Source organism: Buceros rhinoceros, unplaced genomic scaffold (assembly GCF_000710305.1).
Source record: "Buceros rhinoceros silvestris isolate BGI_N320 unplaced genomic scaffold, ASM71030v1 scaffold38387, whole genome shotgun sequence".
Taxonomy (NCBI): domain Eukaryota; kingdom Metazoa; phylum Chordata; class Aves; order Bucerotiformes; family Bucerotidae; genus Buceros; species Buceros rhinoceros.
In genome coordinates this window covers 10454-31717 of record NW_010423431.1, presented here as the reverse complement: position 1 = coordinate 31717, position 21264 = coordinate 10454, and the positions used below count along the sequence as shown (strand labels likewise).

The 21264-nt window shown below is 38.7% G+C and overlaps 1 protein-coding gene across 1 annotated transcript; it reads left to right on the top strand.

Moving 5' to 3' along the window:
- Positions 1-301: 301 nt before the first annotated feature.
- On the top strand, positions 302-20826 carry SP4 (Sp4 transcription factor). Its single transcript, XM_010140416.1, has 5 exons — positions 302-382; positions 866-2423; positions 18897-19125; positions 19353-19552; positions 20579-20826. The coding sequence occupies exons 1-5, from the start codon at positions 302-304 to the stop codon at positions 20824-20826; spliced, it is 2316 nt and encodes a 771-aa protein (XP_010138718.1).
- Positions 20827-21264: the final 438 nt, after the last annotated feature.

Here is a 21264-nt window from a genome sequence, read left to right as displayed (position 1 = left end):
AGGGGGCAGGAGGAGGAGGAGGGTTGTGGGTGGTTTTTTCCTGCTGTCTCTGGGAGAGGAAACCAAACCTCCCCTTTCTGGGTGTTAACTCTCCAGCCCCCATGGGTTGGGTTTCAAACCACGTTTCTTAGGACTCGTTCTTTTGTAATAATGATTTGCACTGTTGTTTTTATGAAGAGGTAAAAATGACAAGTTGGGAACCAAAAAGGATATGCTCGTAGGTTTTGTTATTGTATAAATGAAGGTGAATAATTAACCTGTTACACTTGATATTTTTGCAGATCAAAAGAAGGAGGAAACTATGCCCACAGAGGGAGAGAAATCTCCCGAGGCAGAGAATAACAACAATAATAATAAAAAAGGGAAAACTGGAGGCTCACAGGTAAAGCACACACATCCAAAAAGGGAAGTGCCCATACTACTAGCATTTAAAATTAAATGTTCAGCTAACAGCATTTCCTGCTCAGGGCATCTTTCTTTGGGTTGGATGAAACATAGTTGGTTTGGTGCAGTATTTTTACTGCCTGGACACGTTTTGTTTTTAATTGCACTTTGCAGTGATCAGCTGCTTTCCATGTAACAGAAGCATTTTTAAAAATTTTCTTTATTTTAGGGGGGAAAAAAGACTGAATTGAGGATGCAGTTGAGGTCCTGGCTGTCTCATTTTCATTGATAATTGAGAGCTTTTATATTTAAATATTATTTACAGAGATACATACTTCCTTATTCAGAGCTGTATCATTGGTCTCTATGCAGAAGCACTTTTTTCCCCCCCCCTTCCAGTGTAAACCTTAATGCTTACTTGTTATGGTTCATACTCATGCGCTACTCCTGAATCTGTTCTGTTTTCTTTCTTTATGGATAGGATTCTCAGCCTTCACCTCTTGCTTTGCTAGCGGCCACCTGCAGCAAAATAGGAACTCCCGGTGAGAATCAAGGAACTGGCCAGCAGCAGATTATTATAGATCCAAATCAAGGTTTGGTGCAGCTTCAGAATCAGCCACAGCAGTTAGAATTGGTGACAACTCAGCTTTCTGGAAATGCCTGGCAGCTTGTTGCTGCTGCTCCTTCTGCTTCAAAAGAAAATAATGTTGCTCAACAAGGATCTTCTGTTGCTTCAAGTGCAGCAAGTCCCACCAGCAGTAACAATGGAAGTACATCTCCTTCAAAAACCAAGTCGGGCAATTCTTCTGCAACAACCCCTGGACAATTCCAAGTCATTCAAGTACAAAATCCAAGCGGTAACGTCCAATACCAAGTGATCCCACAGATTCAGACAACAGAAGGTCAACAACTTCAAATCAATCCATCTAATGCTACTGGTCTACAAGACATACAGGGTCAAATCCAGCTTATTCCTGCAGGGAATAATCAAGCTATCCTCACAACTGCAAACAGGACAGCATCGGGAAATGTTATTGCTCAAAACCTAGCAAATCAGACAGTTCCAGTCCAGATTAGGCCTGGTGTTTCCATACCACTGCAACTACAAACTATTCCTGGTACTCAGGCACAAGTTGTAACAACATTACCTATAAACATTGGTGGGGTAACCCTAGCATTGCCTGTGATAAACAGCGTGGCAGCTGGAGGAGGTTCAGGTCAAGTTGGCCAATCTACTGAGGGTGGAGTTTCCAATGGAAATCAGCTGGCATCTACACCTGTCACTTCTGCATCTGTTAGTACAATGCCAGAGTCTCCTTCCTCATCTTCCACCTCTACGACCACTGCCTCAACAACTCTAACTAGCAGTGACACGCTAGTAAGCTCTGCAGAAACAGGCCAATACACAAGCACAGCAGGCAGCAGTTCAGAGCAGGCAACTGAAGAACCTCAGGCAGCTGCTACAGACTCTGAAGCCCAGAGCTCCAGTCAGCTTCAGTCCAATGGGCTACAGAACGTCCAGGATCAGTCAGGTTCCCTTCAGCAGGTCCAAATCGTAGGTCAGCCTATTCTGCAGCAGATACAGATCCAGCAGCCTCAACAGCAGATTATTCAGGCCATTCCTCCACAGTCGTTTCAGCTCCAGTCAGGGCAGACTATACAGACTATCCAGCAGCAGCCTTTGCAGAATGTTCAGTTGCAGGCAGTGAGTCCAACTCAGGTGCTCATCAGGGCTCCGACTTTAACACCATCAGGGCAGATCAGCTGGCAAACTGTACAGGTTCAGAATCTGCAAAGCCTTTCAAATCTTCAAGTTCAAAATGCTGGGTTACCCCAACAACTAACCATTACTCCTGTGTCTTCAAGTGGTGGCACAACCATTGCTCAGATTGCGCCAGTGGCTGTTGCTGGCACCCCCATCACTCTGAATGCAGCCCAGCTTGCTTCGGTACCTAATCTTCAAACAGTAAGTGTTGCCAACCTGAGTGCTGCAGGTGTTCAAGTTCAAGGAGTTCCTGTAACCATTACCAGTGTTGCAGGTGAGTGGTCTGACAAAGTTTTGGGTTTGTTTGGCTTTGGTGTGTTTTGGGCTTTTTACTATAGCAAGAATACTAGATGGTTTTAACTTAATGCTTTTTTTCAGGGTTTTCTGTAATAAATGTTAAACCTTTAACTGTGTTGGCCTAAAATTCAGATGTTAACATAGCTGGCGCTTCTAAACATTGAGCTAATATGACCAGTTGTGTCAACTGAGTTGAAACTGTTTGTGTTTGATAAACTATCCTTAAGTGATCCTGTTCTTCATCTTAAAGACTTGTAGGTTTCAGGAGTGAACATGAGACTTCACTGTTAGAGTTTTGATCTGCTTAAAAACAACAACAAAAAGGTTTTTCCATCCAGGCAGTATTCCTAATCTCTGCATGGGGATGTAGGATGAGGAAGGTGACAGCATGTGAACTGGGATATTTTGTGACGTGGCATGCATTTGTATGAAACTATTCCTTGTATTCTGCACTAGCTCTTAAAGTTGTTCCCCTGAGAGTTTGAGTTCTACAAAGAGATTGAGTGGAATAAGGTATGCTTGCACACAGCATGGTTCCTGTGACTTGTCTTTTTAAAAAAATAAAAACAACTGGTATCTGTACCTCAGAACTTGCTGATGGACTTTTGATATGTATTATGAAATGCCTGTTTGATTATGCTGGTCTAATAGTTGGGAAAGGAGGTACTAAAAGGCTCTAGGCTGGATAACGGAGCTTAATTCAAAAGTAAATCCTGTGCAAGGTCTCTGCAGAGTCCCACAAGGGCAACTTTGCACACATAAAAATGGGAGATTTTGAATGTTTCAGATAAAACTTGATTCAGGGATTCTCTCTTCCAGTTTGATGCTTGGCTTTACTTCATACAAGTCTTCTATTGTAGTACTTATAATAAACGCTTGTCTTAAAGCAACCTAAGTGTAGAACAGTTTTTTAGTATAAAACTGTAAGAAAACCCCTCATGTTTAATTACTGTCCAGTTTGCATAAACAAATATTGGTATCATATTGACTCTTAATCTGTTTTTTTATAATCATATGCTGAGAAATGTTTAACTGGGCAAGGGATTGTTCCCTTTATGTTTAGTCTCCTCAAAAATGTTTCATTTAGTAAGAAATTCACCACTGAGAGAATTTCATCTGCTGTGGTACTCCTAGGCACTTGAAGGCATGTTGAAATACTAAGAGCTGGGTTGGATGCACTAAATCTGACTTAAGGAGTGATACAGAAATGTTAATCTGGGTAATCAGAATTGAAATCGTGACCTTGTGTTTAGCTGTAATGGCTCAAAAGGAAGTTTCAGTTGGCTGGAGCTGACCAGCTGCTACAATATTTTGCAGTTGAATTTGCCTTGGGAAAAATTCTTGACAGGAAGGTGTTGGTTGACTACTGTTGTTAGGCACAAATTCCTGCTTTGGTGGGGGACTCTTAATAGGAGGAGTCTTCCCTTGCTAACTGTAAATAATTAACTATAAATAACAAAAAATCCGTATTAACTTTATGCTAAGAAATGTTAAGCTATAGAACTATTTGGGGAATTTTTTTGTTTGGATTTTTTGTTTGTTTTTTGTTGGATTCAAAATTCCAAAAGAGACAAATTTCACATTAGGAAGAAAAATATTAATTTCTGCAAGTACATACTATATTTTGCTCAGTTTTTTTATACCCTTTGGTACTCAGAGTTTCTGGTCTCAAGGTGTGTAGGCTCTGCTGTAAACCAAGCTAGATGAATAAGTGTATTTAGGTGGTTTTGTGTATTTCAGTTAAAAGTTCAAATGTTGCTCTTGATAAGTATCACACTTTGAGTTGTCTGTGTGCGGTCAAAAAGAGAAGTTCTCTCATCTCTTCATTTTGCAGCCTGAGGGAAAACTCATTCAATGTTACTGATGTAGAGGAAAATTACTTTTTGTTGTTGTTACTGTGAGTAACTGAGCATTGACACGGGTTGCCCAGAGGGGTTGTGGGCTTTCCATCTTTGGAGATACTCAGAAGTTGTCTGTAGTTCTGGGTAACCTGCTTTAGGTGGCCTTGGTTGAGCAGGGTGATTTGACCAGATGACCTTCAGAGGACTCTTCCTGTCTACAGCACTCTGATTTTGTGAAGCTTTGCTAAGATGATGTACAATGTGTCAGACAAAGGAGTAATTAAATGTACAGAAGGAAGCTGGATGAGAATATAGAAACTAAGTATCTGAGCCTTAAAAACAGATCTTTAAACAAGTATTTAAGAGATAATCAGACTACATAAAACCAACTGTTTTATGTTTTGAACATGCAGAGATCTACAAATGCCTGCCTTGCTATGCAATCAGTACCTGTCATGGTCTTTAAGCAAGTTAGTTCGGAACAAAGTAAACTGAATTTTTTTCTGTGCTGTATGAATTATTGCTCTTCTATACACAATTCCCTGTGGGATGAGATAACCTTTAATGTGGTATGACTTCCTGGATTTAGCCCCTATGAGCTTGGGACAAGCAGGTACTGCAGTTTGCTTGCCTTTTTTCAAGGCTTCTGCTGTGATAGCTGTAGATGAAAGTTTGAAGGATTCCTGTCCCCCAGCCCCCATCTTCTTATAATAAGGTATTCTTTGCCTTTTTAAAGCTTATTTTCAGGCCCTTTTATTCATCCAGATGTGTTAATTGACAATATAAGTGACTATGTGGAAGGAACTTGGTTTAGTACTGGATGATTCTAAGAAAAATACAGTTCATAAACCAATTTCCTTTTGGTGGGCTATGTGGTTTTTTTCTTTTAATCCCTCAACACATTGACCTTGGAGTATATTTGTTTTAGGAATATCATGGAATGTGAACATTTGTGGGTGCTGAAGGATATGGGGTGAGATAAAACAGACCTGTTAAACTGTAATGAAATACTGACTATTAGTGGCTCTCCTGTAAAAGTTTTGTGTTCTGCCTGTAGGATTTCTTTCACTGGAGCCTTCAGAAGAGGTCACAAGCTTTTTCTGATCTTGTTCATTGTTACTGCTGAGAGTGGGGACCTAGTGGTAGTGGTGATGATGATGATGTCTTCTCAGAATAATTCCCCATTTCTTAAAAGTAATAGATCAGACTTGTATCTACCTTAATTATACATCTTGAAGTAATTTTGTTACATGAACATGAAGGTGTTTGTCCCATACAAAAGTGTATGAGACACTTTTGCTTTAAATATAGTGAAAAATAGTGTTTATATTTTATGTATATTTAGTCCAAGCTTTGTTAGTTGCTTTAGGCAAAAGTCACCAAATTCCATCACCTTGCAATTTAAGTTCAAGCCATTTTGTTTAAGATGAGTGGTGACATAGCCTAAATTATGGGGAATTTGGAGTTCATCCAGCAATATAACCTGGAGGAATGACTTCTGTTCAGTGGAACGGTCTGTTGCCTGGCAATACTGGAACTGGAGAGATTTAAGTCTTTTGCAGAGATGTGCTGTGGACTCTAAAACAGCTATTAATGGCAAATCCAATACCAAGTGTTCTTATTGGGTCACTTAAAAAATGTAATGAGCCTTGCCCTTCCGTTTCATGCTCTCTAGTAATGTGAGTTACTAAGGCATTTTTCGCTTTACCAGCTACTTTCATTGCTTTGCTATCAGCAGCTGTGATATTTGTCAGTACCTCCAGGTCTCCTTCTTTCTCATGTCTTCTCTCATTTGTCTGTATCCAACCTCAGCCTGTCTTCAAGGCTTTCTCTTCCCTTCTTTATTAACTCTTGTTTTGTTATGGTTACTAGTTTTGACTTACTGTTCAAAGACTGAATACATTGTTTAGATATTACTACAACTTGGGTTCAAACTCTGCAGGGGAGTTTGAAACATTCTACCAAATTCTTCAAACAGGAATAAAATTATACAAAAGATTACATGCATGTAACTCAGAGTTACTGGAAACAGGGAAATATCACACCCATTTTTAAAAAGGGTAGAAAGGAGGACCCTGGGAACTATCAAACAGTCAACCTCAACCTCTCTGCCTGGTAAGAGCATAGAAGAGATCCTCCTGGAAGCTATTTCAAAGCATATAGGTGACACAGGTTATTTGAGACAGCCAACATGGTTTCACAAAGGGCAAATCACGCCTGACTAATCTAGTGGCCTGTTTTGATGGAATGACTGTGTTGGTAGGTAGGGGAGGAGCAGCTGATTATCATCTACCATGAGTTATGTAAGGCATTTGACATGGTCTCACACAATAGCCTTAGAAAGATGAGTTTTATGGATGAACTGTTTGATGTATAAGGAATTGGCTGGATGGCCACATTCAAAGAGTTGCTGGCAGTGGCTCAGTCTCCCAATGGACATCAGTAATCAGGGGTCTGCACTGGGACCACTGCTGTTCAGTATCGTTATTAATGATGTAGTGGGATTGAATGCACTCTCAATAAGTTTACAGATGACACCAATCTAAGTGGTACAGTTGATATGCTTGAGGGAAGGGATGTCAACACAACAAACCTGGGGAAGTTTGAGAAATGTGCCGGTGCAAACCTCATGAAGTTCAACAAGGCCAGGTGTAAGGTTTTGCACCTGGGTCAGAATTATTCCCAATATCAGCTCAAACTGGGTGATGAATGGATTGAGAATAGCCCTTTAGAGAGAGACTTGGGGGTACTGGTAGATGAAAACTTGCATATAAGTCAGCAATGTGCACTTGCAGCCCAGAAAGCCAGGTGTATACAGGGCTCCATAAAAAGAAGCAAGGCCAGCAGATTGGAGGATGTTACTCTCTTCCTCTTCTCCATTCCTGTGAGACCTCATCTGTAGCACTGTGTCCTGTTCTGGGGTCCCGAGCAGAAGACAGACATGGACCTGTTAGAGGGGGTCCATAGGAGAGCCATGAAGATGATCAGAGGGCTGGAACATGTCTCCTATGAAGAAAGGCTGAGAGAATTGGGGTTGTAGAGACTGGTGAAGAGAAGGTTCTGGGGAGACTTTATTGCAGCTTTTCCATATACAAAAGGAACTTAAGAGAAAAACTTGAAAGATACTTTTTAAGAAGGCTTGCCTGTAGTCACAAGATAAGGGGCAGTGGTTTTAAACTGGAAAGGAATAGCTTTAGATTGAGCATGAGGAAAACATTCTTTACTGTGGAAGTGGTGAGATGCTAGAACAGGTTGCTCAGAGAAGTTGTGGCTGTTCTGTCCCTGGAAGTGTTCAAGGCCAGACTGGATGGGGCTTTAAGCAAGATGATCTAGTGGAAGATGTCCCTCCCACGGCAGGGTGGGTAGGAACTAGGTGACCTTTAAGTTCCTTCTGACCCGAACCATTCTATGATACTATGAATATAAGAGTCAGCAGTGTTTCTGACCCTGTCTGATGTTGACTGTAGGTGATGCATACAAGAGTAATCTGCTCAGATACTCTTCTCACCATTCAGTGATCTGCAGGTCAGGTCTTCCTGAGTCAGAAGTGGGATTTTTTTTTTTTTTTACATTTATAATACTTGATGGATTTCTTCCATTTATTTGTCTTTTTTGAGACTGTGTAAATTTTTTACATGTTCAATATTTGTCTGAAATAAATCATGTCTTAATTGTTGTATAAGGCACATTTTTTTCAATGTTCGCAGTTACATACTACACAGTAAGTATGTGTAGAAGCAGAAATCAGTGAGTTGTTTAAGCAAGGATGGATGGCTGTAGGTGGTAACAAGGTGAAAAGGGTTTAAAATAGCCACAGTATATGCAAGCAAACTAGCAGATAGAAATACCACAGGTGGAAGTCAAAGGAGCTGAAGGAAGTCAAAGGGGGGTGGTAGCATGATCTCTTTTTTTTTTTTAATAACATCCAGTGTTTCCCTGGATGTTCCTTGGCAGCAAGCTGTAGCAAACACCTTGGAAGAAATAAGCTTCAAGCTATGGCGTCCACAATAAGAAGATAAGTACAAAGAACTGAGCTATTTTCCACAAAACCAGAAAAAAATGCAGGAGTTCTTAAGTTTTTTACTTCAAAGTGTGTTACTTGGCGTTCTGAGGGTGTAGTTGGGAGGAGAAATTTAGCATACTTTTTCCAGAGTCATGAAAGGTCATTTACAACGGTTTTCACGTTGCCTTGAGCTGAGAATTGTCGAAGAACCACAGTGTTCTAAATATTATAGCACTGGCATCTTTTTCAAATGCTGTAGAGTAATTACAGGAGAACCATTTAGTCTGCTAATGACAAAATTGCTTTGCTTGTGGGATTTTCTTAAACTGAAATTCAAAATAGTTGCAGAAACAATTTAACAACAAACTATGCTGGTGAAAACAACTGTTTGCCTAGGTGCTGGTAGCTTAAAAATAGGTATCAATATTCTCTTCCCAAACTTGATGCATAAGGATGCATAAGTCTACCTGTTCAGCTAAATTGCATATGGAGAATCACCTGGTAAAAATGCCTCAGGAAAACAAACCTTTTCTGCCTGACCTGTGAGTAGCTACGTGTGACAACTTCATTACTTTTAGATAAAGTAGGAAGGGGAAGCATTTCAAGTATGAACTTACTGCCATCTGAAATAGGGTTCTAATTAATTGTTTCTATACTATGAATTCAAGAATTAAATGTAAAGTCTTAAGACTTCAAAGAACATTAATAGAACTGTATTTCCTTATTAGAGTATGTGGTCTTATAAAAATGGTTCATCAATACAGATGAACTCTGAGAACATCAGGTTTTGCCATCCTTTCTCATTCCCTATTGTCAGAAATCGGAGCATATAAACCAGGAAATTAATTGCCTAAAACTTCTTGTTCAGAAAATGTCAAGCAGGCAAACTCAGTGATACTGCACATCTTCATTACTCTGTTACTAATTTTTTCTTTTTTTTTTAAGGGTGCTTAGATACATGCTAAGTCAACCTTCTTGTTCTTCCATTATCAGCTGGAGTGGGGTGGGTGTAAAGAACCATAATAAAAATCGGATTTCAGTAGCTTCTGCAGTGTAACTTAAATTATGGAGTACTTAGCTTCATATGAAGTACTGGTAGATAAGATAAATCAATTATTACTATTTCAATATATTAATGTTTAATGACAGTGGTGATTATTTAAAAATCTATATATGCAATGAGATGTCAGGTTCTAAGGAAAATGTTAATTTGATGTATAAATGAATTAGTATTGAAAAAAACAAGTAAGTTTTTCAATGGTCAGTGATTTTAATGGATAATTTAGCTCATAACAGATGTTTTATTTATATGCTTTCATGGTCACCCCCTTGCCGTGGGGAAGGAGCTTGTGTGCCCTTGTGAGGTTGAGAGCTGTGCTGGTGGCAGCATGTGCCTCTGGTGGGGCCTCCCAAGCCAGACAGGTCTCAACTGAAAGGTCAGACAAAGTGTGTCCACGGGCAGGATGGGCTCACTAGCCTTCAGGCAGCCATCCTAGGAGAAGGACAACTCTGACTCCAAACCCGGGCAGATGGAGCTCGTTTAGCCTTGTAAGGCATCCATCATCTAAGAGAAGGACACTCTAACCAAACCTATGACCTGAGGACTTCGCTGTCACTGTCCAAGCTCGCTAGGCCCTGGCAGATGAACCTCAGGTGTAAAGGGTGGAGCCAGTTCCGCACACGCTGGTGCCTCACCTAAAAAATCCACTGCGCAGGCTTGAAGGGTATATACTCACGTTTGCAAAGCCTTGTAGCAGCCATCAGTGCGCTTGCAGTAAGTGTGGGGAAAACCATTCCCAAATCTTCATTCACAAAGCCAAGCCATGATGATGGTAGCTTTGGAAGCAGTCAAGACTACATAACAAAATGTAATTTTTGTAATTAATATTTTACTCCTGTCATTTTCCCCAAATATTAGCTCTGGACATCTGCAGTCTCTTGAGAAATGGATGGTCTGCGTGTGCTTACGGTTGTTTGGGGTATAGTTATAGTTATGGAGCTCTGTATGCATCCATTCTTAAGAATGGAGATTTCAGTGATGTTTAATACTACTGACAGTGGATAGCAGTCATATACCTTGATCAGCTGGTCATTGGTAAACCATGTTATCCCACCATTCTTAGTCTTAATAGATTGGCAGGCTAGTATAATTTTGTTACAAAGAGAAAATGATCAGTTACTTTCATCCTGCCAGAAAAACCTTGGAATACTTATTAGATACAAGTTGACTGTCCTTAATTATACAGCAGTTTCAAGTGATGATGTGACCACTTTTCCCTTGAGCAAAATACTGAAGATTAAGAAATATGGGCCTTAATTGTCTTGTTTCTCTGGTCATCAGGAAGTAACTGATGAGAGCATCAAGCTCTTCAGTATGTTCTGAACCGAAAAGAAAGATTAAGCTTACAGTTTTAAAGGAGTAACAGTTACAGAAGATGGCAGAACTTCTAGGGGTTTGGATTTTAGAGATTTACATGGCCCTGCTTTGTGATTCTATAATATGTAGGTTTGTTTGTCCTTTCCTAATGAAGGCTGTAACAAAGGTACAGTTTTTACATCTTTAATAAACACATTAGTCTTTGTATTGGTTAGCTTATCTGCCCATAGACTGTTACAAAACAAAGGCTTTTGTCTCATGTTTAGTCTTACTGTAAAAGGTCTTTGAAAATGTTTTATGAATCTTGTTTTTCCTGATAACTTTTAGTCATGTTGCAAATTTTTTTTATTCTGAATAAATTATCAATTGCTCTATGACTTAATCTAGTTTTAAAATCAACTACCTTCCTTTCTGTTGAAAGGATTTTCCATATATGGACCTATTCACTAATCCCCCATGTGCATGAAGGCATATTTACTTTTACCTTGATCAATATAAAGATAGGATTTCATATGGGAAAAATGTTTAAGGACATTCATGAGCCTTCTAGTCAAGTGTAAAATATGTAAGCTAAATTGTAGTAAAAAAACCTCTCAAAACTCACCAACTCCTGGCCCCACTCATACCCCCAAAAACCCAGAGTACTGGAAACTTAACTTGCATTTTTTCATGTTGCCTCCTTCTGACCTTTCAAGATTAGGTTATTACTATTTCCATGGTAATATCCAGAAATTGGACTAAGATACTAAAACAACACTTCCCAAATTTTTGTTACATTTTTGTCAGGTTGTAGAGACTTAACAGTCAACAAGTTTGTTTCTAGTTCTATCTCTATTTCAGAGTTAAGGGGAAGAGTCAAAAAAAAGAGGGCCGCATGCTATTGTGGCTATATGCTGTAAATAACCTGAGAGTTGGGGTGGGGTGATGGGATAGAGAGAGATGTTCCATAAAAGTGAACTTAAAACCCTCCATTTCTTAGATCTACTACTAGTTTTCATGCAGTGCATCTGACATTCCACAGCACAGCTGGTGTCTGCGTTTTCAGTTATCTATTTGGTTTAAGGTTCAGGACACAGGGAACTACTCGTGCTCACCTGCAGAGATGTGTTCTTTAACCCTCATCCTAAATATACTTTTCTTGTTTTGTTTCTTCAGTGATGATGAAAATCAGGGTTTTTTTGAAGGGTTTCTTGCCTGAGTAGTAGTATAATATATTTTTCTGATTCTAACACCTTCTCCAGAATACCTAAGAAATTGACTGTATTTTCTTTCTATTTGAAGCCACGGCATCCAGAACAACCAGAGCAATTGCCTTGCTTTGACTGAAACCACTACTTGGTTTTGCAAGACTAAATTTTGTGAAACTCCATGCTTGGTTTTAATATTGTTTCTGCATAGGTCTTTCTGTGTTGTATTTCTGGTAGCTCTTTCTTTTATTTTTATTACATTATTAAACATAACTTTCAGTTTAATGAAAAATACTATCAGCTGGGAAGACTTCTTTTTCTCAAAGTAGTGAAGTGACTTCGGGTTGTTCTAAAGCACTTGAGTAAAGCCATGTGTTTTTGAGAAGTCATTAAAAGTACCTTCATGACACTTTTTGGGCATTGTCTTGTCTTTGTGTTGCCAATAAGATTCTTGCACAGAAGGAAAAAGAGATATTTAAAACCCTCAAACTTCTTTTTTACTGCCTCCTGCTTTTAAGTGGTATTTTTCACAGAAGATGGGAACTTGCTGCAATGCCCCTGTAGGAGGTAGAAAAGACAGATGTCTGGTTGATGCTGCACTTTGCACTGGAACTTTCTGCTTCTAGTGGCATCTGGACAAAATGCTGTGCTGACCCAAATCTCTACTCCAAACTACAGAATGTGTGGGGTCGCTTCCATCTGCCTTGATACAGTTTCTGTTCTGGGGAATTCTTCCTCTGTCACATGTGGTTTATAAAGATTTATGAATAAACAATGATTTTGGGGTAGGAGAGAGAGCAGAAATATCTGTGTACTGTTTAAGTGGCACTGAATCGCATCCTCTCCTGTGTAACTACTGAAACTTGATGTTGTCTTCACATATATTTAATTTTAAGCTATGATTTGCGTTTCATTCTTCAGCATGAAACCTCCTTCCTAGTAGATTTTGCTTGGAAAAAAAATCTGACTGTAAACTATTGCCACAAACTCTCAAAAAAATTTTAACTCTTGGCTATATCTTAATGAAAGTATTATCTTTTATGTTATAAATAAATATTAAATGAGAACTGTTCCAAAAGAAATGCCTCCTATTTTATTACATTGGCCCATGACATCAGAGGTGGATGCTGGTGGTATGGCAGTAGAGGCTGAACCTTTCTGCCTATATTCTGTAAAAGGAAACTTGTTTTGACTTATGATGGATGGCTAAGCCTCATAACCGTGATCTTTGGTGGTCAGTCGCTCTTCAGGAAAGTACTTCCTAGGTACCATCCATTAGTTTTCTCTAGTCATTCAGGTGGTGTGATGGGAGTTACTGTTTTCCAAATAGCTTTGAAGTCTAAAATTGATTGAGAAGTGGGTGTGTGCGTATATGTATTATTTGGCTTCATACTAATTACTTGAAATTGCTGAGTTTTCTTGCATGAATGTGTTACGGACTTATGTGTGGAAAAGTGTATATGAGTTGCTAAGATACAATTTTACTGCGAAATTAGAAGGCTAAGTGATGTGTTTACTTAACTGTTTAAGGGAAAGATAGTGGAAGAATCATTCAGGCTTGTCTGTTTGAGCTTCTTATATTTCTATAACATTATTAATTACATTCAGTCACAGTCATACATGCAATATTGCAATGAGTGAGAGTTTTATTGTACTTGATTTGCAAAATACCATATTGGGTTGCCTTGTTGTTTGCATGTTGTCCTGTGGTAAAATAAACGGTTACTGTCCAAAAGAGAACGTAGTCCCAAGAGAAAACGAAATGCAGTGGAGTAGTTGGCATCAGTATTGTTGTGTACACTAACACTTTAACATTGTACATTAATATTGTAACCTGTCAGCATGTTCAATAAAGTTCAGTCACACACCAGTTCAGTGATGATTGTGTTTATCAAGAATGTTTGACAATTTCAGGAAATCACTATTAAAGAAATCATGGGAATTTGAGAAAACCTTTTTACCTTCTAAAAGCAGGTGTAAATGTGTGGTGACTGCTGTGACAACTCAAACAGAATAACATAGATGAACTGAAGTGTGACTTTGTTCTGTCGTATAATGATTTGTTTAGACCTCTCCCTGAAATCTGTGTTGAAACATGAGAGCTCTTGTAACTGAAAGGTTTGATTATGAATGGTGAAGTATAGTGATACCAGGTCCTGTAGATGGGAGTACGTGAGGAAGAAGCAATGTCAAGTGATCTCATGATTGTAGCAGAATTTCTGGAAGGCTTTAAATGGTATTTTAAAGCCCCTAGTAAGAAATCATATGGATTTTTTTAATAGGCCTTTTTTCTCCATCTAGAAAGCATCAGGAGATCATTCTGGTCCTGCATAGATAACATTATTTAAGTCATCTGTTTTTAGAATAAGCAGGGTTTGTTTAAAAAGCTAATTTATACCTAGGTCCTCTCTATTGAAAAATCCTCTTTTTTTATAAACTTTTAAAAGTTGCCCTGATTTTAATTTTGTAGGCTGCTGACAAACTCATACTAACAGGTAAGTTTTCTCAGTATCTTTTCTTCAGTAAACATTCCTTTATCTTCCCTTAATAAATATACATTAGGTAAAAGTTAAAGCCCTCAGTAGTGGAAACATAGTGGATTCCAGCACGTAGTTTAAAAAAATCCAAATCCCATATAACTCAAGACTGTAGCAGGCTCACTTTGAGATTTAGACTGGGGCACTTTCTGAGAGAAGATTTTTCAACTTGCCTAAAATACATTAATTTTACTCTCAAAGTACGAGAATAAAGAATTTTGTTTAACAACTTTAAAATGAGAACAGATACATTTCTTTCTATCCTGTATGCTAGCTTGTCAGGATGTCCTTTCAGGAGTTCAAAACAAAAATTAACTTCAGTGTTCCAATAACTATGTAAATCTCTGGCAAAGAATATTTATCAGACGTGTACTTTCTTCAGTTACTCTTTTACCTCAAAAAGCAGAGATTTGCTCATTGAATATTGTGGCCTGAATCTTTAAATAAGGCTATTTGTGTCATATTTTGAGAGCTTCAGAGCCTTCTTTTCTGAGTTTAGGAATCCAAGGGAAGGGAGTTTAAAATAACTTTGTGAGATTAATCTGAAGAAAATCAGCATTCATATTAGACAATGTAATAACTTTGTTAATACCATCTAAAGAGCAATCATTTAATTACTGTTTAACTGAAACCATATGGATAATGTAATTATCTGCCTGACCAACCTTAATTTTGGCATTTTCTCTTTTGTATTTTTACTATCACCTTTACAGATACTGTGAAGAGTTTCTACTCAGATGTATTGCTACATTATGTTTAAGAAATGGGTTCAGATGGTAGCTCAACAGTGCATATCCTGTACTCCAAGATATGCGTGGTCTTCACATGGCGGGGTGGGGGGAGGAAGTATATGACAGCGGTGGTACTTGATATTCTGAAGAAGTCTCAGAAGACCCTCGTGTGGTTGGTTGTCTCACGATTTAGAGGCTGAAGATAGGTCTGTATCAAATCGGCACAATATACTGGATTTTTAGAAGTGCTGAACAGGCTTCCCCATAAATGTGCATTAGTCAGATCCAGCAACAGTTATGTGTTGGACATTGTTCACTGTAGCATTAGTCATGGAGTGGAAAAAAAAGGAGTTGTCCTCCTCAGCGTTCAATTCACATCTTACTCGGAAAGCCTTGGTTTGGCAGCCTGGAAGAAAGTCCCATTGAAACTTTTATATCAATTCAAGAAAATCAGAGAGGAAAGGATAAACTGAGAGAAAATTATGCCATCCAGCTGTGCTTTGACCACAGCCTGGTTAGGTCCCATGACTTTTCTCATATAGAACTTTCTGACATGGTTGGAGACATTCCTCTAACAGACTGTAATGACAAAGGTTAATTCTTATTAATGTACTTGAAAAACCTGACTGATAATAAAAATAGCATGAGGCTGCAGTATGTATATCCATAATACCTGTTGCATCTTCAACTTTTCTAGTGACCATTCATTGACTCATAGTGCTGCTCTGTGAATTAGAGGAGTTTGCATCTTGGGTATGTTTAAAAGACGGAGAGCAGTTTGTGCTCTGCGAAAGACAACAAGCTGAGAAAGTTCTTCCTGTTAATGTATTTACCTTTGGCTAACCAAAAACTGTAGCTAGTTTTCAACATAAGCAATCGTGTTATCATGTTAAGATGAGCATTAGATACATCAAAAATGGTCAGCCTTTTTTGACTCTGCCTATTATAGCACTTGGTCAGCACTTCAGCAGCTTAACAGCCACATCAGGAATTGCCCCTGGGCTAACACTTTCTTTGCAAGCTCTTGTGTCATCTTCTGCCACCTTAGACCCAAGTACTAGATACTACTATTTGCATTTATACCAAAATGTTCTCCTTACCCTATCATATTCTCCCTAAAGAATTCTCATGAGTGATCATCTTTCCCGTTAGTGTATGAGAAATGAATTTATTTCCAGCATGTTGCTATTCTGAAAAGAAAGACTTTGTTCTATTCTAGTCATATGGAGACTCTCCACTCAAGATTAAGCCTGTGGTTCCTGTGCTACAAATACCAGACTTCTTTTAGGGTTTTTTTTATTTGTTTTACTATCTGTCCAACAGCAAGTGGGATTCAAACACTATCTCTTCTGGGTTTGTCTCTTTTCAGAGAATTAAAAGTACTTGGCATCTGTCAATATTTGTGGCCTGCTTAAGAAAACAGAGAATTCATGTTTGTTTATATCTTGCAACTGCTCTGTCTAGTTCCAGAAGGAAACCAAAAGGGAACTGGGAAAATTTGGTCAGTGCTTCTGGTGAAAATGACCTGGTACCAACTTAGGCACAAGGCAAATTTATTCTGTTTCCTGTAGACAGTGGTGGCCTGTTAGAGGACAGTCAAGTCACTTTGGGAGGTTCTCTGAAAATCGTGTTCTTTAATACTAACCTAGTTGCATGTATGTGGTGGTGGTAGGTGGTGTGTGTATGTGTGTGTGTTAGGTTTCATCTGTGGCTATTATCATGGTGTTATACAAGCCTGTCCAAGCATATATTGCTCCTTAGCAGTCATGTGAAAGAAGCAGCCATTAACCTGTGCGGCGTTGTATATCAACTCACTTGGTAGCTAGGCAGTTGAGACTTCAGAGAGAGTGTTCTTCTCAGCCTTATCACCATCAAGGTGTCAGTTGCGATGCTTGAGAAAAATTGAGTACCCATTTGAATCTGAATCATGTTACCTCCAAGGGATTTCTTAGTTTTAAATTAATGCTTCAATACTGAGGACTTTCAAGTCTTAAAATATTATAGTCTGTTCTAAGGAGTTCTGGTGGGTCATGACACTCAATTAGTAGGTAGCATTTCCTCTTATTTCCTATTTGTAGACACTGAGTTTATGAAAATTGCAGCATCTAGTGATATTTTGTCCCATTCCTGTTACTGGCAAACCTGGCATTCAGCATTGTCAGATTGTGTCTGGAAGTCATATCTCTGGGTTAGATTTAGTTTGTCACATTATTTTCTTAGACCATACAGTACTAACTTTTTAAGCAACCATATTATTACCCTGCTGCTCAAGAAACTACATGTCTTACATATATTGGATTAGTCTTTATTTTGCTTTAATACCAAGACAAATCAAATCCTGATTTCCTTTGATAAAGAAAGCCAATGAGATAAATGAATTTATGCAATGAAAGCAAGTTATTAATTCTTGATAGTCAATCTTAGAATTCAATTTGATTCAGCCAAGCTGCTTTTCTAGTCCTTCTGAAAACATAAACCCTTCTGCAAAATGGAATCATAGAATCATAGACTATCTCAAGTTGAAGGAGACCCATGAAGATCATCAAGTCTGACTCCCTGCTTCTCACAGGACATGACTAAAATTGTCATCCAGATGCTCCTTGAACTCTGACAGGCTTGGTGCGTACCCGTTTCCCTGGGGAGCCTGTTCCAGTGACTGCCCACCCTCTCAGTGAAGAACATTTTCGTAATGTCCAGTCTGAACTTCCCCAGCACAGCTTCATGCCATTCTCATGTGTCCTACCTCTGGTCTCTAGAGAGAGATCAGCACCTTCTCCTCCACTGCCCTTCCTGAAGAAGTCGTAGGCCTCAATGAGGTCACCCTTTGGCCTTCTCTTCTCTAAGCTGAACAAACCAAGTGACCTCTGCTGCTCCTCTTAAGTCTTGCCCTCAAGAACTTTAACCATCTTGGTCTCCCTCCCCTGCTCACCCTCTTAATAGTTTGATGTCATTATATCGAAGTGCCCAAAACTGCACACAGTACCTGTGCAGTGTATAATGGGACACTCACCTGTGTTGACTGGTTAGCTATGCTGTGCTTGATGCACCCCAGGACACAGTTGGTCCTTTTAGCTGCCAGGGCACGCTGTAGATTCATACTTGACTTGCCATCAAGCCAAACCCCCAGATTTCTTTCTGTGGGCTACTCTCTAGCGTCTCGTCCCCCAGTTTGTACGTATAACCAGGATTACCCCATCCCAGCTGGAGAATCCTGCAAAAAAATCCCAGCAAAGTGCTGGTGTGCTCGCTTGTTCAAGTCTAGTCCTATGTAACTTCTTTTTCTTTGTGAAAGTTCCTTTGTGGCTCAACGTTGAATCAGGACAAGTTGTAGAAGTTATAATGTGCCATAAAGCACCTTACAAAGTAGCTAATTGTAATTTTCTGAATGTAGATATGTTTTCAAAGGTTATTAGAGGCATTAATTGGCAATAGATTTAACAGTGTTTCTGTGCAAGATTTTGTTTAATGTTTTCTCATTTATCTCAGCTTTTGACAAAAAGAAAAATCCTGATCAACTGGTTCACGTTTCTTAGTATCAGCCAGTAATTTGCAGTTTTTTACTTTTCTAATAACAAATTACATTAAAGAGGGCTATCTGAGATAGCAGGTAAGCACTCTGGAAGTGCTTCAGGAAAGTGGCTGGATGCAATACTTGTTTTGTGGCTTCCCTTAAGTTTAGGTGGATTTTTGTTGTATGAAATGGATAAAGTTTATTTGTGCATTTCGCTTATTGAAATGACTAATAAAAAGTACAAACACTTCCTTATTTTACAGGTCAACAGCAAGGACAGGATGGAGTAAAAGTACAGCAAGCCACAATAGCTCCTGTTACTGTAGCAGTAGGTGGCATTGCTAATGCAGCAATTGGTGCTGTTAGTCCTGATCAGATAACACAAGTGCAGCTGCAACAAGCTCAACAAGCTTCTGACCAGGAAGTGCAGCCTGGCAAGAGATTGAGAAGAGTTGCCTGCTCATGCCCTAATTGCAGAGAGGGAGAAGGAAGGTAATGTAAATTTTATCAGTGTGTATTAAGCATCTTATCACAGCTTGCCTCATTTGGGCATAATATTTTCTTACATTGCCTACATATTTAACATTTTCTATTAGAAAGCATGTTTATATGTTTCTTTTAGACAGGATTATAATTGTCTCTATTAGCATGGAATATTTTTCCTAATAGATAATATTTTAGATGATAATTACTTACCTGTTTAAATTTAATCTTTTTAGAGGCAGCAATGAGCCAGGAAAAAAGAAACAACATATCTGCCATATTGAAGGATGTGGAAAAGTTTATGGCAAAACATCTCATCTTCGAGCACATCTGCGCTGGCATACTGGTGAAAGACCATTTGTATGCAACTGGATTTTTTGTGGCAAGCGATTTACAAGGAGTGATGAGTTACAAAGACATAGAAGAACCCACACAGGTTGGTCAGCCCTTTCTGTGTGAATAGTAGAGCAAGTCTGAATCATAGTGGCCATGGTTAAACAATGATATCAAAGTTCTCCTTTATTAGGATCTCTGAAAACTACTTTTAAATGTAAATAAAATAATGTTAAAACAAAGGAAGTGCTAAATGTTGGTTTTTCATCAATTCAAGCTAACTGAAATTAAATGAGTTCTGTTCAAACTGATTTTCTGTACCTATGCTAGAAAGAGTCAACTGTTTCATCACAGATAGCTGATGTACATTAGCTAGTGCATTATTAAAAATTTGTCAAATTTAGATGAAGTATGACGGATTGGCCATGGACGAGCTCAACTCTTAAATTCATTAACCTAGTCTATACACCAGATCTGGTGGTCTTGGGAAGCTCCTTGAAGTTTCAAGTAAGAACTGATAATTTTCTTAACAGTTCAGATCGGAAAGGTGGACCCCGTAGAAACTGAAAATTTTATCAGCCTTCATATTTCTTGCCCCCTGCCTCCCCCCCAACTTACAGTATCAGGAGATAGCATTCAAAGTCTTAACCGCTAATTACATTAGAATAGTGGAAGGACTTTTTAGTGTGTTGAATTTATCTCTCGACATAGTTTTCTATATCCTCATGGAGCTTTGGGATTCACTTTCCAAATTCCCTTCTCTTACTGTAAATAACAAAAGTATTCTTAAAAAATGCTATCAAGTTCTTCTTTCAGGGCTTTTACCTCTCCTACTCTGTCAGGTTTATGGAAGTATACGAAAATTCTCTGGTGACCTGAAATTTAAACTTCTTACCAGAAAATCGCAGCATAGCAAGTATTTGTTGAGAACATTTTAGTAGTGAAGAGTAGATTGCCAAAAGCCTGTGACGGAACAGAATGCACCTGGAAATCAGACAGGTAGAGAAGAAAACATTGTATTTGTTTAAAGACGCTTCAAATGTTTAATAGAAAAGGGTCAGATTCAAATGATCAAGCAATGTTCAGTGCTCTTTCAGTAACATTTAGTTTTGTTCTTCTTTTAAAAAAGGTGAAAAGAGATTTGAGTGTCCAGAATGTTCTAAAAGGTTTATGCGAAGCGACCATCTCTCGAAACATGTCAAAACTCATCAGAACAAGAAGGGTGGTGGAACGGCCCTTGCTATTGTTACCTCAGGAGAACTGGACTCATCAGTTACTGAGGTTCTTGGTTCTCCAAGAATTGTCACTGTTGCTGCCATTTCTCAAGATTCAAACCCAGCAACCCCTAATGTTTCAACAAACATGGAAGAATTCTGAAAGGATCACTTACATGGACGCCTAGTGCTGCACTTAAAGTTTACATACCTTTCAGGATATGGAAGTGGGCTGGTAAAGTGGATTACAGAACAGGAAACCATGTTTTCAGTCATGACTTCTGTAAGTGTTCCAGGCTGGAAGGTCAGCATGGAAAGTGTACACCGGTGCAACAAGACAAAAATTTCAAAAATACAAACAGCGCAAATTGATGTACTGCATAAACAGATGGGGGGGATATTATTTCCATACTGTACCTTTTTTAGTTATATGTCTGTATATCATGGTATGATTTTTAAATGAACTTCCCCCCCTCTTTTAGCAATGTATGTTAATGTATTTATAAAACCAGATAATATCAACATAAAACAGGGTGGACCTTGACTAGGATTAATATCATTTGAAGAAGGTACTTAGTTTTTAAAATACAATTGTAATATT